General features: G+C 48.2%; 1 protein-coding gene across 1 annotated transcript in view; it reads right to left on the bottom strand.

Annotated features, from left to right (window-relative positions):
* PLEKHG4 (pleckstrin homology and RhoGEF domain containing G4) overlaps window positions 1-25,797 on the bottom strand; it is a 168,036-nt gene that overhangs the window by 109,324 nt on the left and 32,915 nt on the right. The window contains 4 exon segments of the mRNA XM_044987105.1: window positions 378-501; window positions 5,113-5,328; window positions 14,206-16,417; window positions 21,678-21,875. Coding sequence (XP_044843040.1) covers window positions 378-501; window positions 5,113-5,328; window positions 14,206-16,417; window positions 21,678-21,875 — 2,750 coding nt within the window.

The following is a 25,797-nucleotide window of genomic DNA, read 5'->3' as shown; positions in this document are numbered from 1 at the left end:
AGATTGTTCCCTAGAACTATATGACAGGGCTGTTGCGTGAGTTGCTGGGCTACCCCAGAATTGTCAATGTCATGTTTTCTAAGCCCTATTTTCTGAGTTAAGGCAGAAGAGTGAGAAATGGTTTGGATTTATGGCAATGCTTGGAAACGTAGAACAATATACACCTAGCACTGCTGCTTAGCATGCGTATACTGCACGCTGCATGGCCAAAGCACGCAGTCAGCAGATCTGTGGCTTGTGCAGATTCAGAGCTTTCTGGGGCCATCTCCTCATGCTGCCAAAGAGAGCCAGCTCCGTTCGGCTCCCAGCTAGGTGCCAGTAGAGATTGCCCTGTCCTGCCTGCCTGACACCCTGCCCAGCCTGGAAATGGCACCAACCTTGGGATGCTGTGTAAGTACAGGAGGAGGCGCACCAGCTCGGTGGTGTTGCAGTGGGGGTTTAGCCAGATCGTGTTCCTTGTGGTCATTATGGCCACTGCACGTCCACACTTGTCTCTGGTGCCTGAAAATGAGAATTTATTTTAACATCTGCAACTTGTCAGAGCCTTGAAGGATCCCCCCACAGATTACCTCCAGGGCAGCCCAGCTCACCCACGGCCCTTAGTGATTCTCCCTGTAAATTACAGCATTGCTATTGGGACCAAATGCTCTTCCCCCACTTCCCACCCCCCCCCCAGAATTGAGCACACAACCTCTACGACACACCAGTGCCCACCAGGACTTGCCATTGAGGCAGTGCCATGGCCACTGGGAGGCACAGACAATGCTCGCTGTTTGCACGGTCTCTGTTGCAGTTACTGGAAACAGCGATTCAGGCCCACACTCAGCACCGCAGAAAGTAATAAAACTCAGGCTTGAAGGGTCTAAAACCCTCTTGGCCCTCAAGCAGCATGATTACTTTTGCAGCTGATTGCTGTCAGCTGGAAGGAATTTAAAGAGCTTTGAAGAGCCGTGTGCAGCCTAATCAAATTCAGCACTAGTACTCCAGGCGGAGGGAGGAAAGCCCAGTCTCCCAGCACACAAAGCAACAGGCTCCTCTTCAAAACAAATCTACAGAGAGGGAATCCACCGCTCCCACTCCAAGGCCAACACAAGATGGAGGCATCAGAAGCATGGCTTTCCCCTCACTGTGGAGGAGCCCACCACACTATGGCAGCCCTCAAGGGACAATGGGTGCTGGGCACACACTGTTAACCTTGCAGGAGGTTTGGCGTCCTTCTGCAGGGGGTGCCAATGGGTTAAGGTGTGAACAAAGAGCATGCACAATGCAGCTGACTCCCCCACCTAAAGCAAGCTGAATTCCCCAGGGCTCTATGCGTGGAGCAGGTGAAAGACCTTTGCTTTAGCCAAACACCTCTGATTTTGCCAGCTAGGAAAGGAGAGCTGAAGGCAGTTGAGGCTCTCTCCTTCATGACAAAAATTCCAGTGGCAGAAGTTGAGGGGTATTTAAGATGTTATCCATTTTTACCCCAGGAACTCTGCGAGATGTGTTAATTGGCATTCAACAATCCTCCTTGCTTGGCTCGGGACTGCTTGGCTCTGCACTGAAAACAAGGAAGCCAAGGACAGGGGCGGCTCTATGTATTTTGCCGCCCCAAGCACGGCAGGCAGGCAGCTTTCGGCGGCACACCTGCGGGAGGTCCACTGGTACGCGGATTTGGCGGCATGCCTGCGGGAGGTCCACCGGTCCTGTGCCTTCGGCATACCCGCTGCTGAATTGCCACCGAAGCCAGACCGGCGGACCTCCCGCAGGCGCGCTGCTGAAGGCTGCCTGACTGGCGCCCTCACGGCAACCGGCAGGCCGCCCCCCACGGCTTGCCGCCCCAGGCACATGCTTGGTGCGCTGGTGCCTGGAGCCTCCCCGGCAGAGGACCCAAGGGGGCAGTGCAATTGCACCCGACCCGTGTGTTTCAGAGTTCTACATTTCACCTCAGAGATCCACACCTGGTCTTTTCTAGTCAACAAAACTAGCAGGGGCCCCAGGCAAGGGCAAGTTACCAGCATTGTGGTACCCCACAATCTCACTGTTCTGAGGAGACCGCTCAGCTATACAAGCTGGGAACACACGTCTCTTGTTCCAGTCGTAAAACTGACATGGCATGATTAAAAACATCCCAAGAAACCTAACAAAATCAGAATCCTAAAAAAAAAATAATTAAAATTACACTTTTCTGTATCTTACCCACTTGACCCCTGCTGTCCCCTTGGAGGGAATGTGAACAGAAATAGAGCAAAGTGGTTTCAGTGAGGGCACAATGGGCCCCAAATAAACAGCTCTGCCCTGCTAGGAGCAAATCTCTCAGTGGAGTCCAGTAATGAGAGCCAGGGCCCCAAGCAGGCATTATTTCAAACAGAGAGGAAATCACAAGTAGGGTTAACCCCTTTTCAGGGAGGAGGGCCAGTAAATGGGCTTTGTTCTTCTAAAGTCAGGTCTAAAAGGGAGATTAAATAAATCAGGAGCCCTGTTACTGCACCTGGAGTATTGTGTTCTGTTCAGGGCAGTACAAGACCAGAAAATGGTGCTAAAATAGAAAGAGTTCATTAATACTATATGTAGCTCTGTGAGTTAAGAGAGAGGCCATCAAAACTCTCATGCTCCAGGGCATCAGCTGAGTGCCGGAGAGATCAGGATGGAATCCTCTCTTTATGGACAAGATGATACAATGGTCAAGTTCAGTAGGGGTTGTTTTCACCTTTTTCTGAAGCATCAGTTATTGTCCTCTGAATTATTAACCACAAAACTGGATTAAACTTTCCCCTGACTCCCACATAGGAGTATAGCAATTACCTGACCAGATCAGACGAGGGGTCTGTCTCCATCAGTGGCTGGTACTGGATAATTCATAGGAAAGTGCAAGTGCCACAACTGACTAATGAAACATCCTGCCCAGAGGAAAGCTTCTTCTGAACCTCCTCTGTTAGTTCCTACCCCTTATAAAATTGTATTTACTCTTGTCACTGCAACCATAGTAGCAAAGAGTCCTGTGGTACCTTATAGACTAACAGACGTATTGGAGCATGAGCTTTCGTGGGTGAATCCCCACTTCGTCAGATGCCACGAAAGCTCATGCTCCAATACGTCTGTTAGTCTATAAGGTGCCACAGGACTCTCTGTAGCTTTTACAGATCCAGACTAACACGACTACCCCTCTGATACTTGTAACCATAGTGTTCCCATAACCCCTACCCATGTCTAACATCCCATTAGAGGGGGTGTATCTGTGTGTGTTGGAGCACATGTATGTGTCTTCCCCAGTTCACACTCCTTCTAGAATGCTGGGCACACCCACTTCCTAGGGATGAGCTGGATGCATTTAGTGCTTCTGATGTTGCTCCTCCCTCAGATGAAGGTTCTCGTCAAGCATTTCTGGAAGGCTGGCCCTGTGTTCACATGTTACGTGCATGTGACAATTTTGGTTTGCATTTTTCATAGATTCATACAGTTTAAGGGCAGAAGGGACCATCAGATCATCTGGTCTGACCTCCTGTATAACACAGGCCAGAGACCTTCATCCAGTTACCCCTGTGTGGAGCCCAACAACTTGTGCCTGGATAAAGGATATCTTCCAGAAAGGCATCCAGACTTGGTTTGGTAGTTTGTTCCAATGGTTAATCATCCTCACAGTTAAAAAACTGGGCTTTATTTCTAATTTGTCTGGTTTCAGTTTCCAACCACTGGTTTGTGTTCTGCCTTCCGCCGCTAGATTAAAGAGCCTTTTAGCAGGTGTTATTGTCTCCCCATGAAGGTACTTATATACAGTAACCAAGTCACCCCTCAGTCTTCTACACATTGAGCTCCTGAAGTCGCTCATTGTAAGGCATTTTCGCTAGCCCTTGAGTCAATTTTTGTGGCTCTTTTCTGCATTCGCTCCAATTTTTCAACATCCTTTTTAAAATGTGGACACCAGACCTGGATGCAGTATCCTAGTATTGGCTCACCAGTGCCATATGCTGAGTTAAAATCACCTCCCTACTTCTGCCCACTCATCCCCTTTAGATAGCCACGGATTGCATTAGCCCTTTTTGCCACTAGGTTGCACTGGGAGCTCTGCTGAGTTGCTGGTCCACTATGACCCTTTTCCAAGTTGCTGCTTTCCAGGACACAGGACCCACTCTCTAGGTACGGCCTGTATTCTTTGTTCCTAGACCTTGCATTTGTCTGCATTAAAATACATTTTGTTTGAATGGACCTAGCTTACCAAGCTATCCAGATCATGCTGTATGACTGCTCTGTCTTCTGCAGCATAGCCATAGCAATATGCTCGAAAGCTTGTCTCTCTCAACAACAGAAGTTGGTTCCCTAAAAGATATTACCTCACCCACTTTGTGTCTCTAATATCCTGGGATCACCACAGCTACAACTGTCAGAACTGGGGCTTGTGACTTTGCACTGGGAAAGCAGCTAGCTAAATGGGGCGGTTGTCACTCTGTGTGGGTTTGAAGAGGGCGGAAGAGAAGGGCACTGGAGGGGTTTGTTGGGGAACATTTACTGGCACCGAGGCCAGTCAGGAGCACCCAAGCCTCAGTGCTGGACTGGAACTCTGTCCTGGATTCCTGAGCTCTCTGTCTAGATGCTGTGCACATTGGGCACATGGGTCCCCGTGGTCAATATACCCTTGTTTTACCTCTCTCCTTATCTTTCTCCATGCTGGTTTTCTACATTCATCCCTCTGTAAATAAATATTTCCCTTTCCTATATTCATTGTCCTGTTCCAGTGTGTATGTATTTACGTTGGGGGTTGGCACAGGTGCCCCTGGGGTGGAAGGGGCTCACCTTTCCTTGACCGCAGCCATCTTGCAGAGTGGACTCCATCTTGGCCACAAGGGTGCTATAGTTACATTAGGACTCCTGGATGCAAATTATCTAGTCCTTCTTGAGCATGAGGTCCTGTTTACTGCCAGTCCCCGACTCAGCTTGAAAGCTCCAAGAGTTGGCCAGGGATTTGAGGACCGAATTTCAGAAAAGTTTATAGTGAAAGGAATACGGCACACAGACCTCCTGCCCCACGGGAAAGTCTAAAATGCATCCCTATCAGCAGCACGCCTTTTGCACACCTATCAGCCCTTTTGCAGCACAAAGCTTCCTGCCCATCCCTCTGGCTCAGTTACTCACCTGGCAGACAGGCAACTCCACTCCTGAGCACGTCGAGGTTCACGTCCTTCGCTGTGACGGGTGCAGTCTGTAACCTTCTGGGTACCACATAAGAGGGGGGTTCCTGTTGAATAACAGCTGCTGAGCCTTCCTCTGGGGAACAGAGTCGACCCGCTGGCTCGCACGAATCAGTGCACATTTCTTCTTTTATCTTTTCTCCCCCTTTCAACCGTGTTCCTGTAAAATAAAATAATTCCACTGGTGTCAGGAGCCTGGGGGCAGATCACAGCCCCAGTCAGAGGTGTCAGCTAACAAACTCCAGACACAAGAGACCTGCCAGGACTGCACTGACCTCTGGCACCCCAAAGCTCTTCAACAGTTACTAAGTAAACTGCTGCATCAACAGCTGCTGTCACTCTGCAGCTTATTTACAAACAGAGACACATTTGGAGCTACTTAGTTAAACAGCTGTCCCCAGAAAGCTGGGTCTCTTCAGCTGTGGCTTGAAGTGGGATCTCTGGGAACTCTAGGAGTGAATGCTGCTGTTTATAGGTTGATGCCCATCCCATGCTACCCTTTACCCAGCTTTAAAAAAAAATGCTTTACACTGTGTTTGTGCCCTACAAGAACTCTGGGCAGCAGGTAGGAACAGGGATGGGTTCCAGGCCTGAGGATCATGGACACATTGAAGAGTTTGCTGGTTATCTTATGATGACATCATTCTCTGATGGAGTCCAACTCAGGATAAACTGGCCTAACCCCAGGTAAGGGAAAGAAAGGATGCCTTGTGCTTGGCCCATGTTCTGGGAGGAGATGATCAGGGTTTCATAGATACATAGATTCCAAAGCCAGTGTGATCATCTAGTCTGATCTCCCGTATGACATAGGATATCAGGGTTGGAAGGGATCTCAGGAGATCATCTAGTCCAACCCCCTGCTCAAAGCAGGACCAATCCCCAGACAGATTTCTACCCTGTTCCCTAAATGGCCCCCTCAAGGATTGAGCTCACAACCCTGGATTTAGCAGGCCAATGCTCAAACCACTGAGCCATCCCTCCCACTATAGGGCAGAGAACTTCTCCAAAATAATTCCTGGAGCAGATCTTTTAGAAAACCAGCCCATCTTGATTTAAAAATTGTCATTGAAGGAGAATCCACCACAATCTTTGTAAATTGTTCCAATGATTAATTACCCTCAAAAATTTACACCTTCTTTCAAGTCTGATTTTGTCTAGCTTCAATTTCCAGCCATCAGATCACGTTACACCTTTCTCTGCTAGACTGAAGAGCCCATTACTAAATATTTGTTCCCCATGTAGATACTTAAAGACTGTAATCAAGTAACCCCTTAACCTTCTCTTTGTTAAAATAAGCAGATTGAGCCTCCTGAGTTCATCACTTTTTAATCCTTTAATCTTTCTCGTGTCTCTTCTCTGAACCCTCTTCAATTTATCAACGTCCTTCTTGAATTGTGGACACCAGAACTGGACACAGTAGCAGTCACACCAGTGCCAAATACAGAGGTAAAAGAACCTTTCTAGGTCTACTCAAGATTCCCCTGTTTATGCATGATTTTATGTTTTCTTCCTGGTCATGATAAAAATGTTAAATAACATAGGGCCAAGACCCAATCCCTGTGGGACCCCACTGGAAACACACCCATTCAATGATAATTCCACTTTACAATTACATTTTGAGAGCTATCAGTTAGCCAGTTTTTAATCCATTTAATGCATGCCATGTTCGTTGTAGATTGGGCTAGTTTTTTAATCAAGATGTTGTGTGGCACCAAGTCTGATGCCTTACAGAAATCTATGTCTATTAAGTCAACACTACTGCGTTTATCAACCAAGCTTAGGAGCAGTACCACCGTCATAAGCCTCTGTATGTGTTTAAACACTAGAAGGCGCGACAGTCACACTGGGTAGTGAGGTCCAGAAGCACCTAACGTGGCATGTTCCTTCCGAAATGCTATGTGGCGAAGTGGATGAGAATTGGCTCTGTTATGCTGGGTTCTATGGCAAGCTCTCATTTCTCTTACCTATAAAATGGGTGAATGAGAGTTACCCCTTGAGGGAACAATACAAAACTCTAGTTTCATAATAAGTGTTATGAAGGGAACAGATATATTAACAGCAGCCATGGGGAAGAACTGGGAATAGATCTCATGATTCCTAAGCTTGCAGTTTAATGCACTGGCTATGGCAGGACTGGTATGAAACATCTCTAATGGCTTCAGAGCTTTGTGCCTGGGGAATTTCAGGCCTGGTCATGTAGGGGACCCTGAGTCTGGAACTCTGCTATGATGGGTATTGCAACAGACATAATATCCCGAACAAATCTTATGGAAGTAAGATATACTTTACTGAACAGAGTTCAACCTTACTGAATTTGGGGTCCGCTGTATTAAAAATGGGGTTGTGCATGTGGAATTTATGTATTTCCACGGGAAGTGTAAATAAGAGAACAACAGGGAGTGGTCGGGCTAGTTCACTCAGGTGGGACATCTCTAGAGAAGCCACCCCTGGAAAGATGCAGATAGACTAGTTCAAACTGGATTCCCCAGGGACCAGCAGACAAAGACAGGGTCTGCTTCCTGTTCCAGAAAATGGACAGGACCCCAGGTCCACAGAGGGCCCCAGTCCTTACGGCAGGATTGGAAGGACTGGGGCTACTGAGGCCACATAAGATTGATGGCTTGTTCTGGCCTAAAGCTGTGAAGAACTTGTAAAGACAAGGTATCCCCTTGGGTGGCGGGGTGAAGGACTGCTCCTGCCATGTTGGGGCTGGGGTGAACCCTGGTAAGCTTATTAGCATGCATGTAGGCTCTTTTATTGTGTTTAATAAGTTTCCTCTGAAATAGCTTAAGAATCAAGTAGGCTCGCACAGGAAGTGCTGTCTGGTACCTCAGCACTGTAGCCATTACACCTGTTAACCACCTCTCTAGAGAAAGCAAGCAGGTGTTCTTGGGCAACGTGTCTGCACTGGGAATAACACAGTGAAGGCAGGGAAGAGAGAGGGAGATGGGTCTCCATCCAGATAGCCAACAGCTGGGGAGACGGAGGCCTGAGGATGGGGGACACAGAGCGGAAATACAGGTGCAGTTGCCCTGAACTGACAGGTGTGTTTGGAGAATTGTCATTCTGATTTGGTGCAGGGGCTGTGGGATTGTGTGGCTAGCCAGCCTGCAGTCCCAATGAGAGCGTTTGCTTTGGATTAGTAATTGCATCATTACAAGCAGGTGCAACCTGTGCTGCAGGACGGTCACCCAGGAGGGTAACTGGCAAAGCTGTGTCCATCTGGAGCAGCAAGGAAAGGTAACCACTACAAACCAGAAGGAGGGAACCGGAAAGAGCCTGAAAGGAATTCAGCACACGGGAACGCCTCACTCTCATCATCCCAACCGCTGCCCAGCACTGGACAGATCGCAGGGCAGCTGTGAGCTGAGCATTGGCCATTCCTCACCCAAACCAGGGTATCCACTAGACTACATCACTATTTGTAATATATTAAATGCAAGAACAAATATGTTTGCAGAACACTGAAGCCCTGGCTGAACTGATGAGGAACGGCACCTCTCAGAGGTACAGCCACTCTCGCCACAGCACAGATCAAAGCTGCAAATAAGCGATTCTAGCAGGGACATTTTTTCAAAAATATGAATGAATTGTGCATGCTCGTGGCCTCACCCTTTGTGCTGCCATCGGCAGGGGGGTCAGCAGTTAACAGTGGACCCCAAGCAAACCCAGGTGATTCACAGCTGAGTCAGTCCTGATCCAGTGCCCTGGCACACTAGCCATCCGCCCCGAAGTTCCACTCAATGTCCCAATTCCCACTGTCTGGGCTGGACAACTATAGCTGGAAAAAACACTGGGTACAAGTGTCTTCTACAGGCTGCTGCTGGAGCTGCCGGAGGCTAGCGCTCCTCAACTCCTTGTGGCTCTCCATGCTGGGAGGGGGTAGGAAAGAAAGGGGAACCTAGGGATATTAAAAGGGAGAGACTACGCCAGGAGGACTGGAAGGGGGAACCCGAGGAGAAGCGAGAGAGAGAGAAGGAACTGTTGCCCCTGGAGATGCCAGAGGAAGAAAAGGCGACTGGCCCTTGACTTCCATTTGCCCAGGGGGCAGGACTAGAAGGAAGAAGGAGGAACCTAGGCAGTTGTAAGGAACAAGCCCATGGGAAGACTGGAGGGGAGAGAAGGAAAAGGGGGGAAATCTCCTGGGGTGAGCTACAGGGGACTGCAGGCCACTAGGCTTCCCAGACCGGAAGGCCAGGAAGCCAGAGCCAGTTGGGCAGGGGGTAGCCATGCGGGAGCAGTGCAGCCTTCACACTGCACCAACCTGATTTCTGCTTGGTCATGAAAAAAAGCCAATTCCTGGGTTTCATGAGGTAAGTACTTCACTGGCCCAGCCAGGTTGGGGCATTCACACCTCACTGATAACAGGGCTGCAGCACATCCATTTATTGTGACAAAGTTCCTCCTCTACCTTGGTGGGTCCTGCGCTTATTGCCGGATTTGCTCGCCTCACAGATTCACCCTGTGGGTCGGGAAACAGCCCAGAGACCTTCCCCTCTGGTAGAAGCCACAGTCCAGGTCAATTCCTCCTGGGTTTGATCAGGAGTTGGGAGGTTTGGGGGGAACCCGGGCCCGCCCTCTACTCTGGGTTCCAGCCCAGGGCCCTGTGGACTGCAGCTGTCTAGAGTGCCTCCTGGTACAGCTGTGCGACAGCTACAACTCCCTGGGCTACTTCCCCATGGCCTCCTCCCAACACCTTCTTTGTCCTCACCACAGGACCTTTCTCCTGATGTCTGATAACGCTTGTACTTCTCAGTCCTCCAGCAGGATGCTACTCACTCTCAGCTTCTTGCACGCCTCTTGCTCCCAGTTCCTCGCACACACTTCCTCTCCTCTGGCTCCCTCGCTCCCTTTGGCCTGACTAGAGTGAGCCCTTTTATAGCATCAGAGGGGCCTTAATTAGAGTCAGGTGCTTAACAGCCTCACCTGACTCTTAGCAGGTTAATTGGAGTCAGGTGTTCTCATTAGCCTGGAGCAGCCCCTGCTCTGGTCACTCAGGGAACAGAAAACTGCGTATCCAGTGGCCAGTATATCTCCCTTCTACTACGCTGCTGTTCCCAACTGGCCTGGGTCTATCACATTATGTTACTGCAAAGCTGGGAAGAGGGTGGAGGCTTAATTTTTAAAAAATGGAAATTGCAGAATGTAGCAGATTGCAAAAATCTGCAGGGAGAGCAGGGGCATATGAATTTGCCACAGCTGCAGATTTCTCCTTTCCCTGAGGTTAAGGCAGCAGTTGTGGGAGAGGGCTGGGCTGTGCAGGTTGCAAAGGGACATTGGTATTCCTCTTGCAAACTGCCCCATCGACAGCCTAAGAGCCTCAGCTCTTGCAAATTCAGCACAGTCCACGATTCTGGCCTGATCCCGGTGCGCACTGTAAAATCACTAGTGGGCGGGACGGTAAAAAAATCTTAGATGCTGCTGAGCATGCTCGGAAGTGATTTTTCAGTCACATAACTATTTCATTAATAGCCAACTCTTTTTTTTCCAAATGAGGACTCCTTCCATGACAAATCTGCCTTGTCTTTACGTTATCAGTGCAGGGGAAATGGCAGCCGGAATGTCTGTACGTGGGAGCAGCGGGGGTTTGCTGTGCTCTCCCAACTCAGACACAGCAGAAGGGGTTTTGCTTAGACTTTCCAAAGACACTTCACTTTTGGGTAGAGATCAAGCAAAGTATGTTTCAGCTCAATTTGGGACTGTCTCGGGACGTCAGGAGTGGGATGAAATATGGGATTATAATGGCAACAGTTTTACAACCTCAACTATAATGTGAACTGGCCAGGGGTTAGACTGCATGACCCCTGCAGTGCCTTTTAATCCTATAGTTCCACGATTCTGTGAACTGAACGATCAAGAATTTCACTCTGTAACTCTTAGAACTTACAGACACAGAACAGCTGGCAGGGAACGCGGCTGGAAATGAATACCAAAAGGATAGTAAATACTGTGTCTAGTTCACTTTGGAATTGTATCTCTAAGGTTATGTCTACACTACAAGCACTACAGTGGCTCTGCTGCAGCACTGCAGCTACACCGCTGCAGTGTAGATACTTACTACAGCGAGGGAAGAGGTTCTTCTATTCTGTAGTAAATTTACCCCCTTGACAGGCAACAGCTAGTTGATGGAAGAATTCTTCTGTCAGCCTAGCAGTGTCTATACTGGGGCTCAGGTCAGTTTAATGACATCTCTCGGTGGGGTGAAGTTTTCAAATCCGGAGTGATGTACATAGGTTGACCTAAATTTTAGGTGCAGACGAGGCCGTAGTTGTTGTCTGGGTTAGAAATGGCGAGATAATCATAATGAATTAAACAAGCACCTGCCATCCAAGGATCTCAAAGCCCTCACAAATGTTATCGACCGAACTAAGCTTCCCACATCTCCGTGAGGTAAATTATCCCCTTTTGCACTTTAATTTATTGTAGTGCCAGTGATAAGGAAACACTCTGAGTATTTTTAAAAGCCAAGTACCGCCAGCTTTGAGACAACATTTTGGTTTTCCCTACCCCTTAACTCATATTTTGAGTAAAGTATTTTTAACACAAGACCTTTCAACTGAAGGGCTGCGGGCCACGGCTCAGAACAACATCCAGGCTGGGACTCACCTATTTCTGCAATAACTCCACTGTCATGACCTTTAAAACCCTAATGTATTTTTGAAATAGAAAGGCCCTTTGCTTTCCCTCTAAGTATTATGTCACTAAGTTCCACTACTGCAGTGATTGGACATTGCACGTGAACTGGAGAGCAGCCAGCATCTCTCACTTTCATCATCTCATAACCTCAACTGGGATCAGTTATTTTTGGACTCCTCAGATGGGAACATTGAAGCACTGAGACGAGGGTCATTAAAAGAGTGTGTGGCAACCTGAATGCCCAGGTTTTCTGACTTACAGCCATGGGCCTTTCACCTCTGGGTCATCAGGCAAAATCTGGCACAAGACGGCAATGACTAAAACCAGTTACCATCCAATGGCTGCTTTGTAGCCCATGTGGAGAGTGTCTCATTCTAAGGAGACATCACAGTTGTTTAGTACTAGCATCCACCACTGAAAAGCCTACACACTGGGCATGGAAGTGAACTCCTATTGTTTGTGTGGGTGTGTCTGGTCATTAGTGGGGTACCATTGTCAGGGGGAACTCACTCACAATGTACCAGAACAACAGGTAGAGCAAGTTGGTTTCCCTGGCTATCAATACGTCACTTTCACGAACACTGAGGCCCAATCTTCTCTACACCTATAACTGCCAGGAAACCCATCTCCGTCACAGTGTGTCCTGATGCTTTAGTGCAGACACGCCTTAGCTGTGGGTATGTCTACACCGCAATCAGGAGGCGTGACTGCAGCGCCGGTAGATATACCCAAGCTAGCTTTGATCTAGCTAGCTCAAGTAACAACAGCAGTGAAGCTGGGACAGCATGGGCGGCAGCTGTGCAAGTAAATACCCAGGGTCCTAGGAGGGCAGGACTAGCCCCCTGGCATCCGCCCCTGCTGCCACGGCTTCGCTGCTATTGTTACTAGAGCTAACTTTGACCTAGCTACGTCTACACATGCTGCAATCACACCTCCTGATTGCAATGTAGACATGGCCAGTCCAAGAGGCACAGGATATGACGTTAGCCCAATTACAGGGATGTAATTAGGCCCGGACTATACTGCAACTTTTGGACATGTAACAGTCAGGTAACAACAACTATGCTTGCAACCAGATCCCACACCTCAGTTATGGCTGTAGTGCTACAAAAGGAAGGTGGGGATTTTGTGTCTACTGTACAGGCACTGTATGGAAGCTCCCATCTGTCTACTGAGACCCCACAAGATCTGTCTCTTTAGATTTGGTCAGGCGAGCTCTAGCTAATGCAGTTTCACGGTCTGTTTCCCATAGCCTTTCACCTGTCCTCTCATTCTACTATTGCAGCCCCTGCTAATTTTTCCTTGACTTAGAGATGTCTAACTGGAGTGTCCTGTGCCCGTGCAATGTTTTGGAAGATTTGAACTGCACGGTTAGGTCTGTAGCTCTGCTAACTCTCGAAACACTATGACTTGAGCATTGCAATCTGTCTGAATAGACACTACATCCATATAACCTTGTGCAGGAGCCCTGACATTTTACCTGCGTGTCCAATTTCCTCTATGGGAAGGACGGTGATTTCATTAATGCACAAGCCTGGATGTCAGGTGATCTGGGGTCTGATCCCAGCTCTGCCACTGAAACACTGTGTGACTTGGGTGAAGCCACTTAACCTCACTATGCCTTCACTTCCCCATCTGAAACGTTGCGATTGGCCAGGCCACTCAGGCTAACAGCCAGCTAGTTTAATCATAAGTGAGTTGGAGAGAGGGCGTTTTCAGTGGGGGTCCTCAGTACTAGGATTTGCTTTCTACACTACTTCACCAGAGTCCAAATCTGGTGTTCAGGTCACATTAAAAAGCCTATCTGTTTTCCTGTGGCCTTTTTCTGCTGTAGCCTTCTGCCCGGGTAACCTCCCAGATCTGGCCTTCAATTATGAAAGGGTCAGAACAATATACATTCTGTTATGATGGGATGATTTAGTGGGGTTGGTCCTGCTTTGAACAAGGTGTTGGACTAGATGACCTCCTGAGGTCTCTCCCAACCCTGAGATTCTATGATTATTACACATTTCTATTGTGCATATTTATTAAGTGCACATTACCATGGGAAGTGGGGATTACCTGGTCAACGGAAGGGCTTTAAAGACTGGCAATGTTGTGTTGGACAAAATACCCACACTATGCCCACTTGAATGTAGGATGACAACCCCAGGCCATAGTGAGTCTGGGTGAGAATAATGCCTCTCCTGCCAGTGTACATTCATAGTGCCAAGGTAAATGCTTCCAGAATCCTCTCTCAGCCATAGGCTCATCTAAATGCACAAATATAATTAGTGTTTAAACTGTGTTTAACATTTGCTAAAAAAATTTCTCCAGGAGGCAGCTGCCTGTCGGGGGTAGGCTGTCTGGGCCCTCCTCTCTGTGTGCGTGTGTGTCTCAAATACAGAGGACAGATGCTTACCTTTAGAAGGTGAATCCTGAGAAGCTGCTTCCTGCTTGGAAGGGGTGGATTTTGAATTGCTGCTCCATTCAGCCAGCTGCATTGGCCTCTTAGTATTATCCCCATCCATAGGTGGAGAAGATGGCAGTGTGGCCTCCGGTTCCTCTGCTTGGGGTTTCAGCATGTCTAGAGTTTCCAAGGCTGCCGACTCATTCCCAGCCTTTGGGATGGTCCTTCTGCACGACCTCTCTTGTTCAGCAGCACCTTGTTTGTTCTCCGGCCCCCCTTGCAAATCCTGTCCTGCCACACGTTCCAGGCCAACCCCTTCTGCTGGGGTTTGCAACAGCACAGAGTTCGCTACACTTTTGTGACACTGGATTTCCACACAGCTTTGTTTCTCCTCACATTTCTCTCTATCCCTTTTGGTTTCAGTTTGGCAGGAGCTCTCTGTATGTACTCCTACCATTGTGCCATTGTTATCTAGCCGTTTTGCTGTCTGTCTGATCTCTGTTAGCCCAGAGGTTTGGAGTAGTTTGGCTTCTTCTACTTTCTGTTGTGTACAGCCCATGACTTCCTGTCCTTTGTCCTGTGGCAAGTATCCATCCACCCGCCTGTCAACAGCAGAGGAGTATGTATGGCTATTCTGCTTCTCGTTCCCAGTGAATGTTGGTTCCTCAGTCTCTTTGCAGACTTCCTCAACACTAACTCCACTGCCTAACTCTCCGAACTGCTCTGCTTGTCCTCGGTTCAACTTTGCAGGCTGACTTAACGGAGGACAATGTTCTGCTAGCGGATTACTGCAATGATTGTGTTCTACAATTCTATCTGGCACATCCACTGATGAACGGAAGCATTGTTCTGTCAGACCTGAGGATTCAGATGTAATCTGAATGCCAGAGTCTTCCTCAAGTCTGCAGTTTGCTGTGGAATGTCCTGTGACAGAAACCGGAGCAAAATACACCCGGGTGCTGTCACTGTGCTCATGGGCTCTCACTTGGTTTTGCATTCCCTCCCTAGCAGCAGCATTCAATGGAAGTGCTTCTGGGCTCGGCTCTGTGGTTTCTTTCCCAGTTTCTGCCCTATCATTTTCAGCTTCCGTTTTTCCAGGAGTCTCTATTAATTGTTCCTTGCATTCAGCACTGTCTCCAGCACAAACATCATTGTAACTGCACATTGCATATCTCCAGTCTATCGTGTGCTCACTGTGTGCCCCTTGCCCCACGGAGGATGAACTCTCTGCATTGCTGGCTGGAGATGCAGCTGTATGAAAGTTAGAGTCTGAATTCCCCACACTGCCAGGATCATTTGATTCCAGCTGACATTTTGGTAACACTTCACCATGTCGCATCCTTTTGTTGTTTTCCAAATGAATTCCATTTTCATGAGCCCCTGAATAAGAGGCCCTCGGTGTGTCCGTCTGACCGTGCTGCTTTTGTATGAGTGTTGAACAAACCAAGTTCTTTGAACATGTGCTACTGTCCCGAAGGACAATAAGCCTGTGTTTGTCTTTAGAGACATTCACTCTTGGTCTGGGCTGAGTTCTAGAATTTAAGGCAATCGATTGGGTTAAGGAGCCCACTTGTGGCCCAAATCTTGGCAATGAAACTTCCGTGAGCTCTACATACTCTCCTTCAGGGTCGCTTTCAGAGTCCTCCAGGGGCACAGGACTCATACCATTAACAATGGTGTCAGCTGATTCCTGAGTAGTCCTGCTAATGACCAAATTGTCCTGCATCACTTCTTGCTCCGGCAAAGCTTGAGGTCCAGGAGCCGGTGAGTTGCATTTGGGATGCTCCATTGGGAAGCACAAATTTGAAGATTCTTTAGCCATTTTGAGAGCTGTGATATTATTTTCAATTATTTTTGGTTTATCAATAAATTCAGGATTGACTATTTTATCCCAGGGAACCCGGAATATTTTATCATCAGAGGCTAGTAAACAATTTTCCAGCGCTGTACCCATCCGCTCTCCATTGATGGACTCCAACCATTCCACAGAAAAAATAGAGGTGTAGGAGACCTCTGGGACCACAACTTCCTCTACATTATGTTTGTCGTTTGCCAAACATTTCAGTACTATTCGTGGCGACTTCTTTAGGTAGGGCACCACCTGCAGGTAGAAGTCACCAGGCTTTAAGGCTCGCCAGTCTATGGAGGCCAGCTGGACTATAATCTTCTCATGGACACAGAGAGGCCAGCCTTCATGGTGGAACAGCAATCCACAGTACTGAACCTATGGAAAGGAGAAAAGCATTTCAGCACCAGTGATAGAAAGAGGTCACCACAGTCTTTGTGACAGAAAAGATGACTGGCTCCTATTACAGTTTGCAGTGTTGCTGTACTATGTTGGCCCTAGAATATGAGAGAGACAAGGTGGGGGAGGTCATATCTTTTATTGGACCAACGTCTGTTGGTGAAAGAGACCAGCTTTCATCCTACACAGAGCTCTTCTTCAGGTCTGGGAAAGGTACTCAGAGTGTCACAGCTACATATAAGGCAGAACAAATGCTTAAGCATAAGGAATTAACACGTTGCAAGGTGGCCTCATGCACAATTATTATCCCCGTTTTAAAGATGGGGGAAATGAGGCACAAAGATGTGAAGTGACCTGGACAAGGGCACAGAGAAGCTGGGTTTAGAACACAGAAGGATTCCCACATCCTAGGTCAGTGGTTCCCAAACTTTAACAGCCTGTGAACCCCTTTCACTAGCACGTCAAGTCTCGCGAACCCCCTCTTAAAAATGAATATTTCCAGGGATTTTCTCCTGTACCTGAGTATAAATGATAAAAGCAGTGATCTTGGAAATATAAAATTTGTTTTTATGACATGCTTATTACACACTATTTATTATTCATTATTTATCATTACAGTATTTTTATTACATTAGGAAAATGGCAACACTCTTCCAAGATCTCACTTTTCCAAGATCTCTCTCAAAAGAGTTCCTCCTACACAAGCATTCAGGTCTTGAGCAGTCCAGGCAAACAGCACACGTTACAACAAAGCTTAAACTTGATCTTCATAATAATTTAAAAACAAGACTAGCTGCCTATTTAATTTTAAAAACAGCAGAAAATATTCACCTCCCTTTCCGTTTCTCATAAGGAGTCTTGAAGTTTAAATCTCCTCAGTGTGATAGATAGGCTTGCTTTGAACTGCTTAGCTCTTGGACATCTAGGGGCTCTGGGCTGCTGGCCCTATGCTGCCCGGGATCCCTATGGACAGCTCTGTCCACCATTAGGGATTTTTTTTCCAAGAACCCCCTGTAACATTTCGCGAACCCCCAGGGTTCACAAACCCCAGTTTGGGAATCACTGTCTCAGAGCAATGCTCAAGCCAGAAGACCCCAGCTCTCTCTCAGCTGTGACTTACTGGAGCAGAGGGAACGGCTCCAAACATTCTGAACTTCTCTAGCAAGCAAGACAATGTATGTACCTAAGCCAATGCAACCAGACAACTGCTTACTTACTGCAAATTTGCGGGTGATTTACTGTACAGTACTAACATGAACAGTTTTCAAAGGCTGCAGGCAGAGAGCAAGTGGCCAGGTGTTATTTACCGACTGCCTGCAATGAGACATGGGCTGTACAAGCATTGGTGATGTTTGCCTGCCTTAGGCCTGGTCTACACTAGGGGGAGGGGTCGATGTAAGATACGCAACTTCAGCTACGTGAATAGCATAGCTGAAGTCGAAGTATCTTATTTCGACTTACGTCCCATCCTCACAGCGCAGGATCGATGGCCGCGGCTCCCCCTGTCGACTCTGCTACCGCAGCTCGCTCTGGTGGAGTTCCGGAGTCGACAGGAGCGTGTTCGGGGATCGATAGATGAGACGCGATATATCGATCCCCGATAAACCGATCGCTACCCGCCGATCTGGCGGGTAGTGTAGACATACCGTTAAGGTGCTCACAATCTACACTAGACGCAGACCTCAGTACGCAGGATACCAGCTTGCAGGTTGAGTCGGCAAGCTGCCTTTTCCCCCTTTGCTATAGCTTCCCTTCTCTATATATGTTGTGGGCTGTCACTGAAAGGATTCAGGAGTGAGATGTGTTTTACAGAGGGATCTGAATGAAGAAAATTCAAGCCTGTGCTAGCAAAGCAATGCTGAAGTGGTCAATACGGGGCCTGCTTAAGGTTTCTGTTTTCTGCTGTAGAATGTAGGTTCTCTGTTTTTTTAAACAGGGTTTCTGGAGTGTCTCTAACCCAGTTACACTAGGAGAATGACCCATTTCTGACAAGTATGGGCAATGGGGCATCATTTCAGGAACCCCGCGGGGTTAAACCCTGCTGGAATATTGCACCAGGTAAAGGACACTGCTTATCTGCCACTATTTGAGGGTCTACACTTGGAAGATGGGGGCCTGCGGTAGGAGGCCACTGCAGCTGGCTGGCTGAAGGAGGTGCAAGTACAAGAGCTGATGGAGGGAGCACAGCAGGGCTTCTAGCAGGAGGGGTGGTAACCAGCTACCTATCAACAGGCTCTGGGAAAATACCCCCCGGTTGCCATGGTTCTGAGCTGGGAATTAATCATGGATTTTTGGTCTGTCTCCTGATATTTGAATCCCACCCACCAACCCCGCCCCGGTGTGATAATTGGTTTGGCCAGGCAGCATGATGTGCCTGTGTCCCCTGCACACCGACCTCCATTCATTACGCACCCCCACCCCAGTCAGTCAATCTGCCCCTGGCTGACAGCACCACCCCTGCTCCTCCTGCAGCTGTGGAGGCTCTGCACGGTGCAGACTGCACCTCCAGGCCTGGGGCACTCACCACGGCCAGGCCGGAGCAGCTCCAGCAGGGCTCCTCCTCTGCCACGTCCCAGGGTGCAGCACAGAGAGGAGGCGGGAGGAAGGCGCCAACCCACTGTCGGTGGGAGGACGGGGGGAGGAGGGCAAAAAGCCGGCCCCGGAGCTATGCGGCTCCTCTCAGCCGTCCCGCTTGCCTACCCAACTCTCCTTGGCACCGGCGGGGCGGGAACGCCGGCAGCCCGCACTGGCTGTTCTCCCCCGGGAGGCGGGAAGCGGGAAGGCAGCCAGTTGGAGGGGAGCAGCTGCCTGCAGCAGGGGCCGAAGTCCCTTCCTTCGCCGTGGACTTGCCAAGGCGGCAGTGCCAGGCGTCTGTTCAGGGGGGCTGCCCCACAGGCACTGCACAGCAGCAAGGCCCAGGGGGCTGCCACAAGGCCTCTCGCTCGCCCTGGGGAACTCTCATTATCTCCCCTTATTTCCCAACATGCTCTGCCAGACTCTAGGGTCTGACTATAACTACCATGTGGACTACATATCCCAGCAGGCCTTGGTCTCAAAGAACGCCTGGCTGAACTCACCAAGAGCTGAACTCACCTTCCCTCTGACTGGGAGGGGAACTGCAGCCCAACCTGCCGCAGCCTTGGGCCCTAAACCTGAGCTCTGAAGAAGGAGCTTCTCTATAAACCCAAACCCCGCAACCACTGCCTGCCCCTCAGGGACCACATCTCCTGTTTCACAGGGTCTTTATGGGCAACTCTGGAACAGGGGATTACTGAACCGGGAGGGCTCCCCATAAATCTCAAAGAGCCTGTACACTCTATTACGGACCGCCACCTGGCCTGCACCTCTGTGTGTACAACGTGAGATGTGCAAACCTGCACATGTACATTCAAGCAGGAACACCTGCACATCCAGGTAGTAGATTGCAGCCCCTGTGCATTTTCACATGCAAATCACAATTTTCACAAACTGACAAATGGATCACGTACAAGTGTGATAGTGCAAAGTACATGTGCAAGATTGCACACACACACCAGCTGGAGGCCACTAACAATCAGGACCAACATTTACAGTGTTGCCAACATTTGCAATTTCATCGGAATTCTCATGATATTTGTTGTTTTTCTTAAATCCCCAACTCCTGGAAACAAGTGATCACGCAAGAATCTCAGCTTTCATTTCTTCAATAAGAAGTTTCTAGCCCTCCTGGTGGCAGAGAAAACCTTGAAAATGTGACCCAAGTGCACCCTAAAGGCTCAGAATCCAGAAGACAAAGAAAAAAAACCATGTTTTTTTTAAAAGATCATATGATTTTTAAGCCAATCTAATAACTTTGGAAGGCCTGACTCATGATTTTTTAATGCTTAGCGCTGGCAATGCTGGAAAATGCTAATCTCAGCATCATAGTAGCAGCAATGTAATGTGACTCCTCGAGGCTACTGAGTCTGGGAACATTCCAGCAACCATCAACAAGGAGTGGGAGTTCTGGGCAAAACACCGACTGGCAACGTTTAATCCAGTGTGTTCTCCTGCCAGCAGAATCTGGCTTCCTACTCCGTATCACTGAGGAGACTCTAGGGGATAGAAACTACCATATTCCAGTCAGGTGTACCTCAGTAAAGGTTCAGAAACAGACTCAGCTAAAACTCCCTTCAGTCCTTTCATTCAAGGCCTCTGTTTATGCCCTCCACAAAGGCACCAGCCCACTTCTGATTTCTGGAATGTAGGTTTCAATAACTAATCCTCAACCATTTCTTGTCCATCTGCCTGTCCACATACTATAAACTATAAACATAAAGAAATACATTAATGATACTTTTTGCCAGCACTTTTATGGATTAATGCTACAAGAAAACAGTGCTTTGCAAGGTTTCAGAGTGGTAGCCGTGTTAGTCTGTATCAGCAAAAACAACGAGGAGTCCTTGTGGCACCTTAGAAACTAACACATTTATTTGGGCATAAGCTTTCGTGGGCGAGAACCCACTTCATCAGATGCATGGAGTGGAAAATATAGGAGCAGGTATCAATACACGAAAGGATGGGAGTTGCCTTACCAAGTGTCAGGTCAGTCTAACGAGACAATTCACTTAACAGCAGGATACCAAGGGAGGAAAGATAACTTTGGAAGTGGTAATAAGAGTGGTCCATTTCAGACAGTTGACAAGAAGGTGTGAGTAACAGTAGGGGGAAATTAGTATTGGGGAAAATAGGTTTAGGTTTTGTAATGACCCAACCACTCCCAGTCTTTATTCAGGCCTAATCTGATGGTGTCCAGTTTGCAAATTAATTCCAGTTCTCCAGTTTCATGTTGGAGTCTGGTTTTGAAGTTTTTTTGCTGAAGAATTGCCACTTTTAGGTCTGTTGTTGAGTGACCAGAGAGATTGAAGTGTTCTCCTACTGGTTTTTGAATGTTATGATTCCTGATGTCAGATTTGTGTCCATTTATTCTTTTTATTCTTCAAAAGTTTTCTTTCCTCCCTTGGTATCCTGCTGTTAAGTGAATTGTCTCGTTAGACTGACCTGACACCTGGTAAGGCAACTCCCATCTTTTCATGTATTTATACCTGCTCCTGTATTTTCCACCTCATGCATCTGATGAAGTGGGTTCTAGCCCACGAAAGCTTATGCCCAAATAAATTTGTTAGTCTCTAAGGTGCCACAAGCACTGCTTGTTGCTTTTTCTACAAGAAAAGCCTCCTGAGGAGCTGTACACAGGCCTCTGGGAGACAGCGATACTTACACAGGCATCCTGCTGAATGCACTGCAAGATGTGCTTTGCTGGAATCAGGAAATCTATGAGGTAGCGCAGTCCATCCCCGCGGTACGTCTTCTCCACCACGTCAAAAACCTGGCACAGAACCGTGGCTGCTGTGGCCTCAAACGGAGGGTAGAGCACGGATAAGGTACTCTGTATGCACCTGTCCAGTGATTCGGAGTCCTGTCGAGAGAGAACATTAATGGCACCAGGATGCCGCATGTCCCAACCTCGCCTCCCAGAGAACAGAGGGGATAGCATGCTAAGGACCCCCAAACTCCTGGGGTGCAGCCCCTGGAAGATGTAGGGCCTCTCAAGCAAAGGAGGAAGAGGAAGAATGAGCTTAAGTCCTTGTTAACTTCCTTATTATGTGAATTTTCATGTAAAATAGTCTTTAAAATAAGGTCCCCCAGTGTGTGAGTGAAGCGCTCACATAACAGAGAGCTGCACATGGCTCTGAGATCATCACAGCATCCAGCTAACACAGCAAATCCTTCTTCCTGCTGAGTCGGGTGGGGCTGCAATTAACGTGTTATTGCCGCACATCAGTGAAGTGGGGCGTGTGGATCTGCAGGCCCAAGTTTCAAACACCTTTTCAACCACGCCACATTTGGAAGCTCCACTCAGCACATAGGTGTGTAAAGGCCGGTGTTCCATACCTCGGAGGGCTAAAGAGAGCCTTCGTTAACCCCACCCACTCCCCATGCTCATTAACCCCACCCTCTCCCCATGCTCATTAACCCCACCCTCTCCCCATGTTTGAAAAGTAGACGTGCAGCAGGACAGGTGTAGCCATGTGGAGTGAGTGGTGATTTTAATGATGTTGCTCAGTGCGTCAGATGCCTCAGCAGGAGAAGCTGTTTTGTGTGTGCTACTGGGTAGCACTCAGAGGGCCAAACTGTAGGTCATTTTGATTTTTTCAGATATCCTCAAAGTACTGAGCAGGTGCTTGGCTCCCAGGGGAGCTTGGTGGCCAGAGAGCTGCCACGGCAGTGGGAGGGTCTCTACAGGGCGAGCTACTCCCTGTAGATCCTATTCCGGGGTATGTGAGTGGGATCTCCCTTCTTTCTAAAGACACAAACCTGCAGTGCTCAGTGATGGCACTTCCATTATTCTCACACTCATACCATTCCTGCAGCCCTATGGAAGCCTTCACAAGACAATTATTAACATGGGCATTGAGTCAAAACCCCTTGATAATGTTACAAAAAATCCAATGTGCATATTATCCCGCCTTTAGTGAAATAAATGCACAGAAAATAGCCATGGCATGTAGTCAGTGTTGTTTAATACAACAGTACAAACACGGAATAAAGATAATACCTACGTCCCCACCTCCCTTTAGTTACATCGATCTCCAAAAGCCCGCAGGAGCTGCATTTGTGAGGGGGAAGGGATCCACTCAGTTCCTTATGTAGGAATAATACAGAGATAAACGTTAAACACCAAAACATGGGAGTGCATACAGACCAGTTGTCTCTCACAGGGCGCAGAGAGCACTGATATCCTGGACAAAGAGCCCTGTGGCTGCAGCAGCAACATCCTTAGCTAAACATAAGACGGTAAGAACGGCCATACTGGGTCAGACTAATGGTCCATCTAAACCAGTTTTCTGTCTTCAGACGGCAGCTGCTGCCAGATGCTTCAGAGGAATGAACAGAACAAGGCAATTCTGAGTGACCCATCCTCTGTTGTTCAGTCCCAGCTTCTAGCATTTTAGAGACACTAAGAGCATGGGGTTAAATCCCTGATCATCTCGCCGTGTAGCCATTGCTGGACCTGTCCTCCATGAACTTGTCTAATTCTTTTTTGAACCCAGTTATAGTTTTGGCCTTCGCAACATCCCCTGGCAACGAGTTCCACCAGTTGACTGTGTTGTGTGAAGAAATACTTTCCTTTGTTTGTTTTAAATCTGCTGCCTGCTAATTTCATTGGGTGACCTCTGGTTCGTGTGTTCTGAGGTAAATAACACTTCCCTATTCACTCTGCCCACACCAGTCATGATTTTATAGACCTCTATCATATCCCACCTTAGTATCTCTTTTCTAAGCCGAACAGTCCTAGTCTTTTTAATCTCTCCTCATAGGGAAGCTGTTCCATACCCCAATAATTTTTGTTGCCCTTCTTTGCACCTTTTCCAATTCTAATCTATCTTTTTGAGATGGAGTTACAAGAACCGCACACAGTATTCAAGGTATGGGTATACCTTGGATTTACATAGTGGCATTATGATATTTTATGTCTTATTATCTATCCCTTTCCTAATGGTTCCTAGCATGCTGTTCGCTTTTTTGACTGCCTCTGCACATTGAGCAGATGTTGTCAGAGAACTCTCCATGATGACTCCAAGATCTCTTTCTTTACTGGTAACAGCTAGTTTGGACCTAATCATTTTATATGTATAGTTGGGATTATGTTTTATGATGTGCATTACTTAGCAAATGAAATTCAATGTTGATAAATGCAATTTTTTCACCCAGTTCCGTAAGATCCATTTGTAACCCTTCATAGTCAACTTTGGACTTAACTATCTTGGCAAAATTTGAAGACAATACAAAATTACTCACCTCACTGTTTACCCCCTTTTCCAGTTCCTTTATGAATATATTGAACAGCACAGGTCCTCGTACAGATCCTTGGGAGACCCTGCCATTTACCTCTCTCCATTGTGAAAACTGACCATTTATTCCTACCCTATGTTTCCTATCTTTTAACCAGTCACTGATCCATGAGGGGACCTTCGTTCTTATCCCGTGACTTCTTAATTTGCTCAAGAGTAGTTGGTAAGGGACCTTGTCAAAGGCTTTCTGAAAGTCCAAATACACTATATGCACTGGATCAACCTTGTCCATAGGCTTGTTGACACCCTCAAAGAATTCTAATACATTGGCGAGGCATAATTTCCCTTTACAAAGCCATGTTGACTCTTCCCCAACATATTTATCTCTATCCCTGATCATTCTGTTCTTTACAATAGTTTGCAGCAATTTGCCTGATACTGAGGCTAGGTTTACAGGCCTGTAAGATATGTTACAAAGATGTAGTTAATCTTCCCAGTCCTCCGTCTGCTTTTTGGGGTTTGATTTTAAGTAATGTAGGGACACAAAGAGTACCCACAATTATGCACCTAACTGGCAGTTACATCTTACATGCACAAATGGCTGTTTCTGGGCACGTGCACACATAGGTACCTGATTTGAGTGTGCAACTGCAGTAAGCATGCACCAAGCTTGTTTACAAATCCAGCCTTTAACACTGACATTTCCTGAGTCTCAGTTTTAAGTAGGAAACCTTAACGATCATATGGTACTAGGGTGACCAGATGTCCCGATAAAATCGGGACTGTCCTGATATTTAACCCTTTGTCCCGCGTCCTGATCAATGTACGATTGGGACGCCATTTGTCCCGATATTCAGGTATGGAGGCGAGTGGGAGGGAGGTGCTGACCCTGTGGGTGCTCCAGGGCTGGAGCACCCATGGGGAAAAATTGCAGCCATGCTCCCCCCTCCTCACTGCCTTCTCCCACCCGTGCCCCCCCGCACATCGCATCCCCGCTCCTCCCTCCCTCCAGCACTTCCTCCTGCCTAACAGCTGTTTGACAGCGCTTAGCGCTTTCCAGGAGGGAGGCGGGAGGAGCAGGTACGCGGCGCGCTCAGGGGAGGAGGCGAAGAAGAGGCAGGGCAGGGGTGGGGACTTGGGGGAAGGGGGTGGAATGGGGGCGGGGTGAGGGCGTTGCAGGGGCGGGAAGAGGCGGGGGGTGGGTGAGCCCCCACCCAGCAGAGGGGAAGTCGGCGCCATAGGGGTGAGTGGCAGGTGGGGGGTAGGGAGGCGAGCAGTGGGTAGGGGACTGAGGAGGGACGCAGCAAGCCAGCGGCAGGCCGGGGGATGAGGAAGAACGTGGTAGGGGGGGCCGAGCTGGTGAGACCTGAGGCAGAGTGGAGGCGGAGCCTGGGAGGAGCAGGGGTGGACTGTGGGTGGGGCTGATGGCATCCCACTGTGTCCCGCTATTTTAGTGAGGTGAAGTGGTCACTCTATATGGCACAAACAGGGATTAACTCATTAACACACTGATTGCTGCAACAGCACCTTCTAGCATTCTCTGCA

This window comes from Mauremys mutica, chromosome 14 (genome assembly GCF_020497125.1).
Source record: "Mauremys mutica isolate MM-2020 ecotype Southern chromosome 14, ASM2049712v1, whole genome shotgun sequence".
Taxonomy (NCBI): domain Eukaryota; kingdom Metazoa; phylum Chordata; order Testudines; family Geoemydidae; genus Mauremys; species Mauremys mutica.
This window is presented reverse-complemented; position numbering and strand designations above follow the sequence as displayed.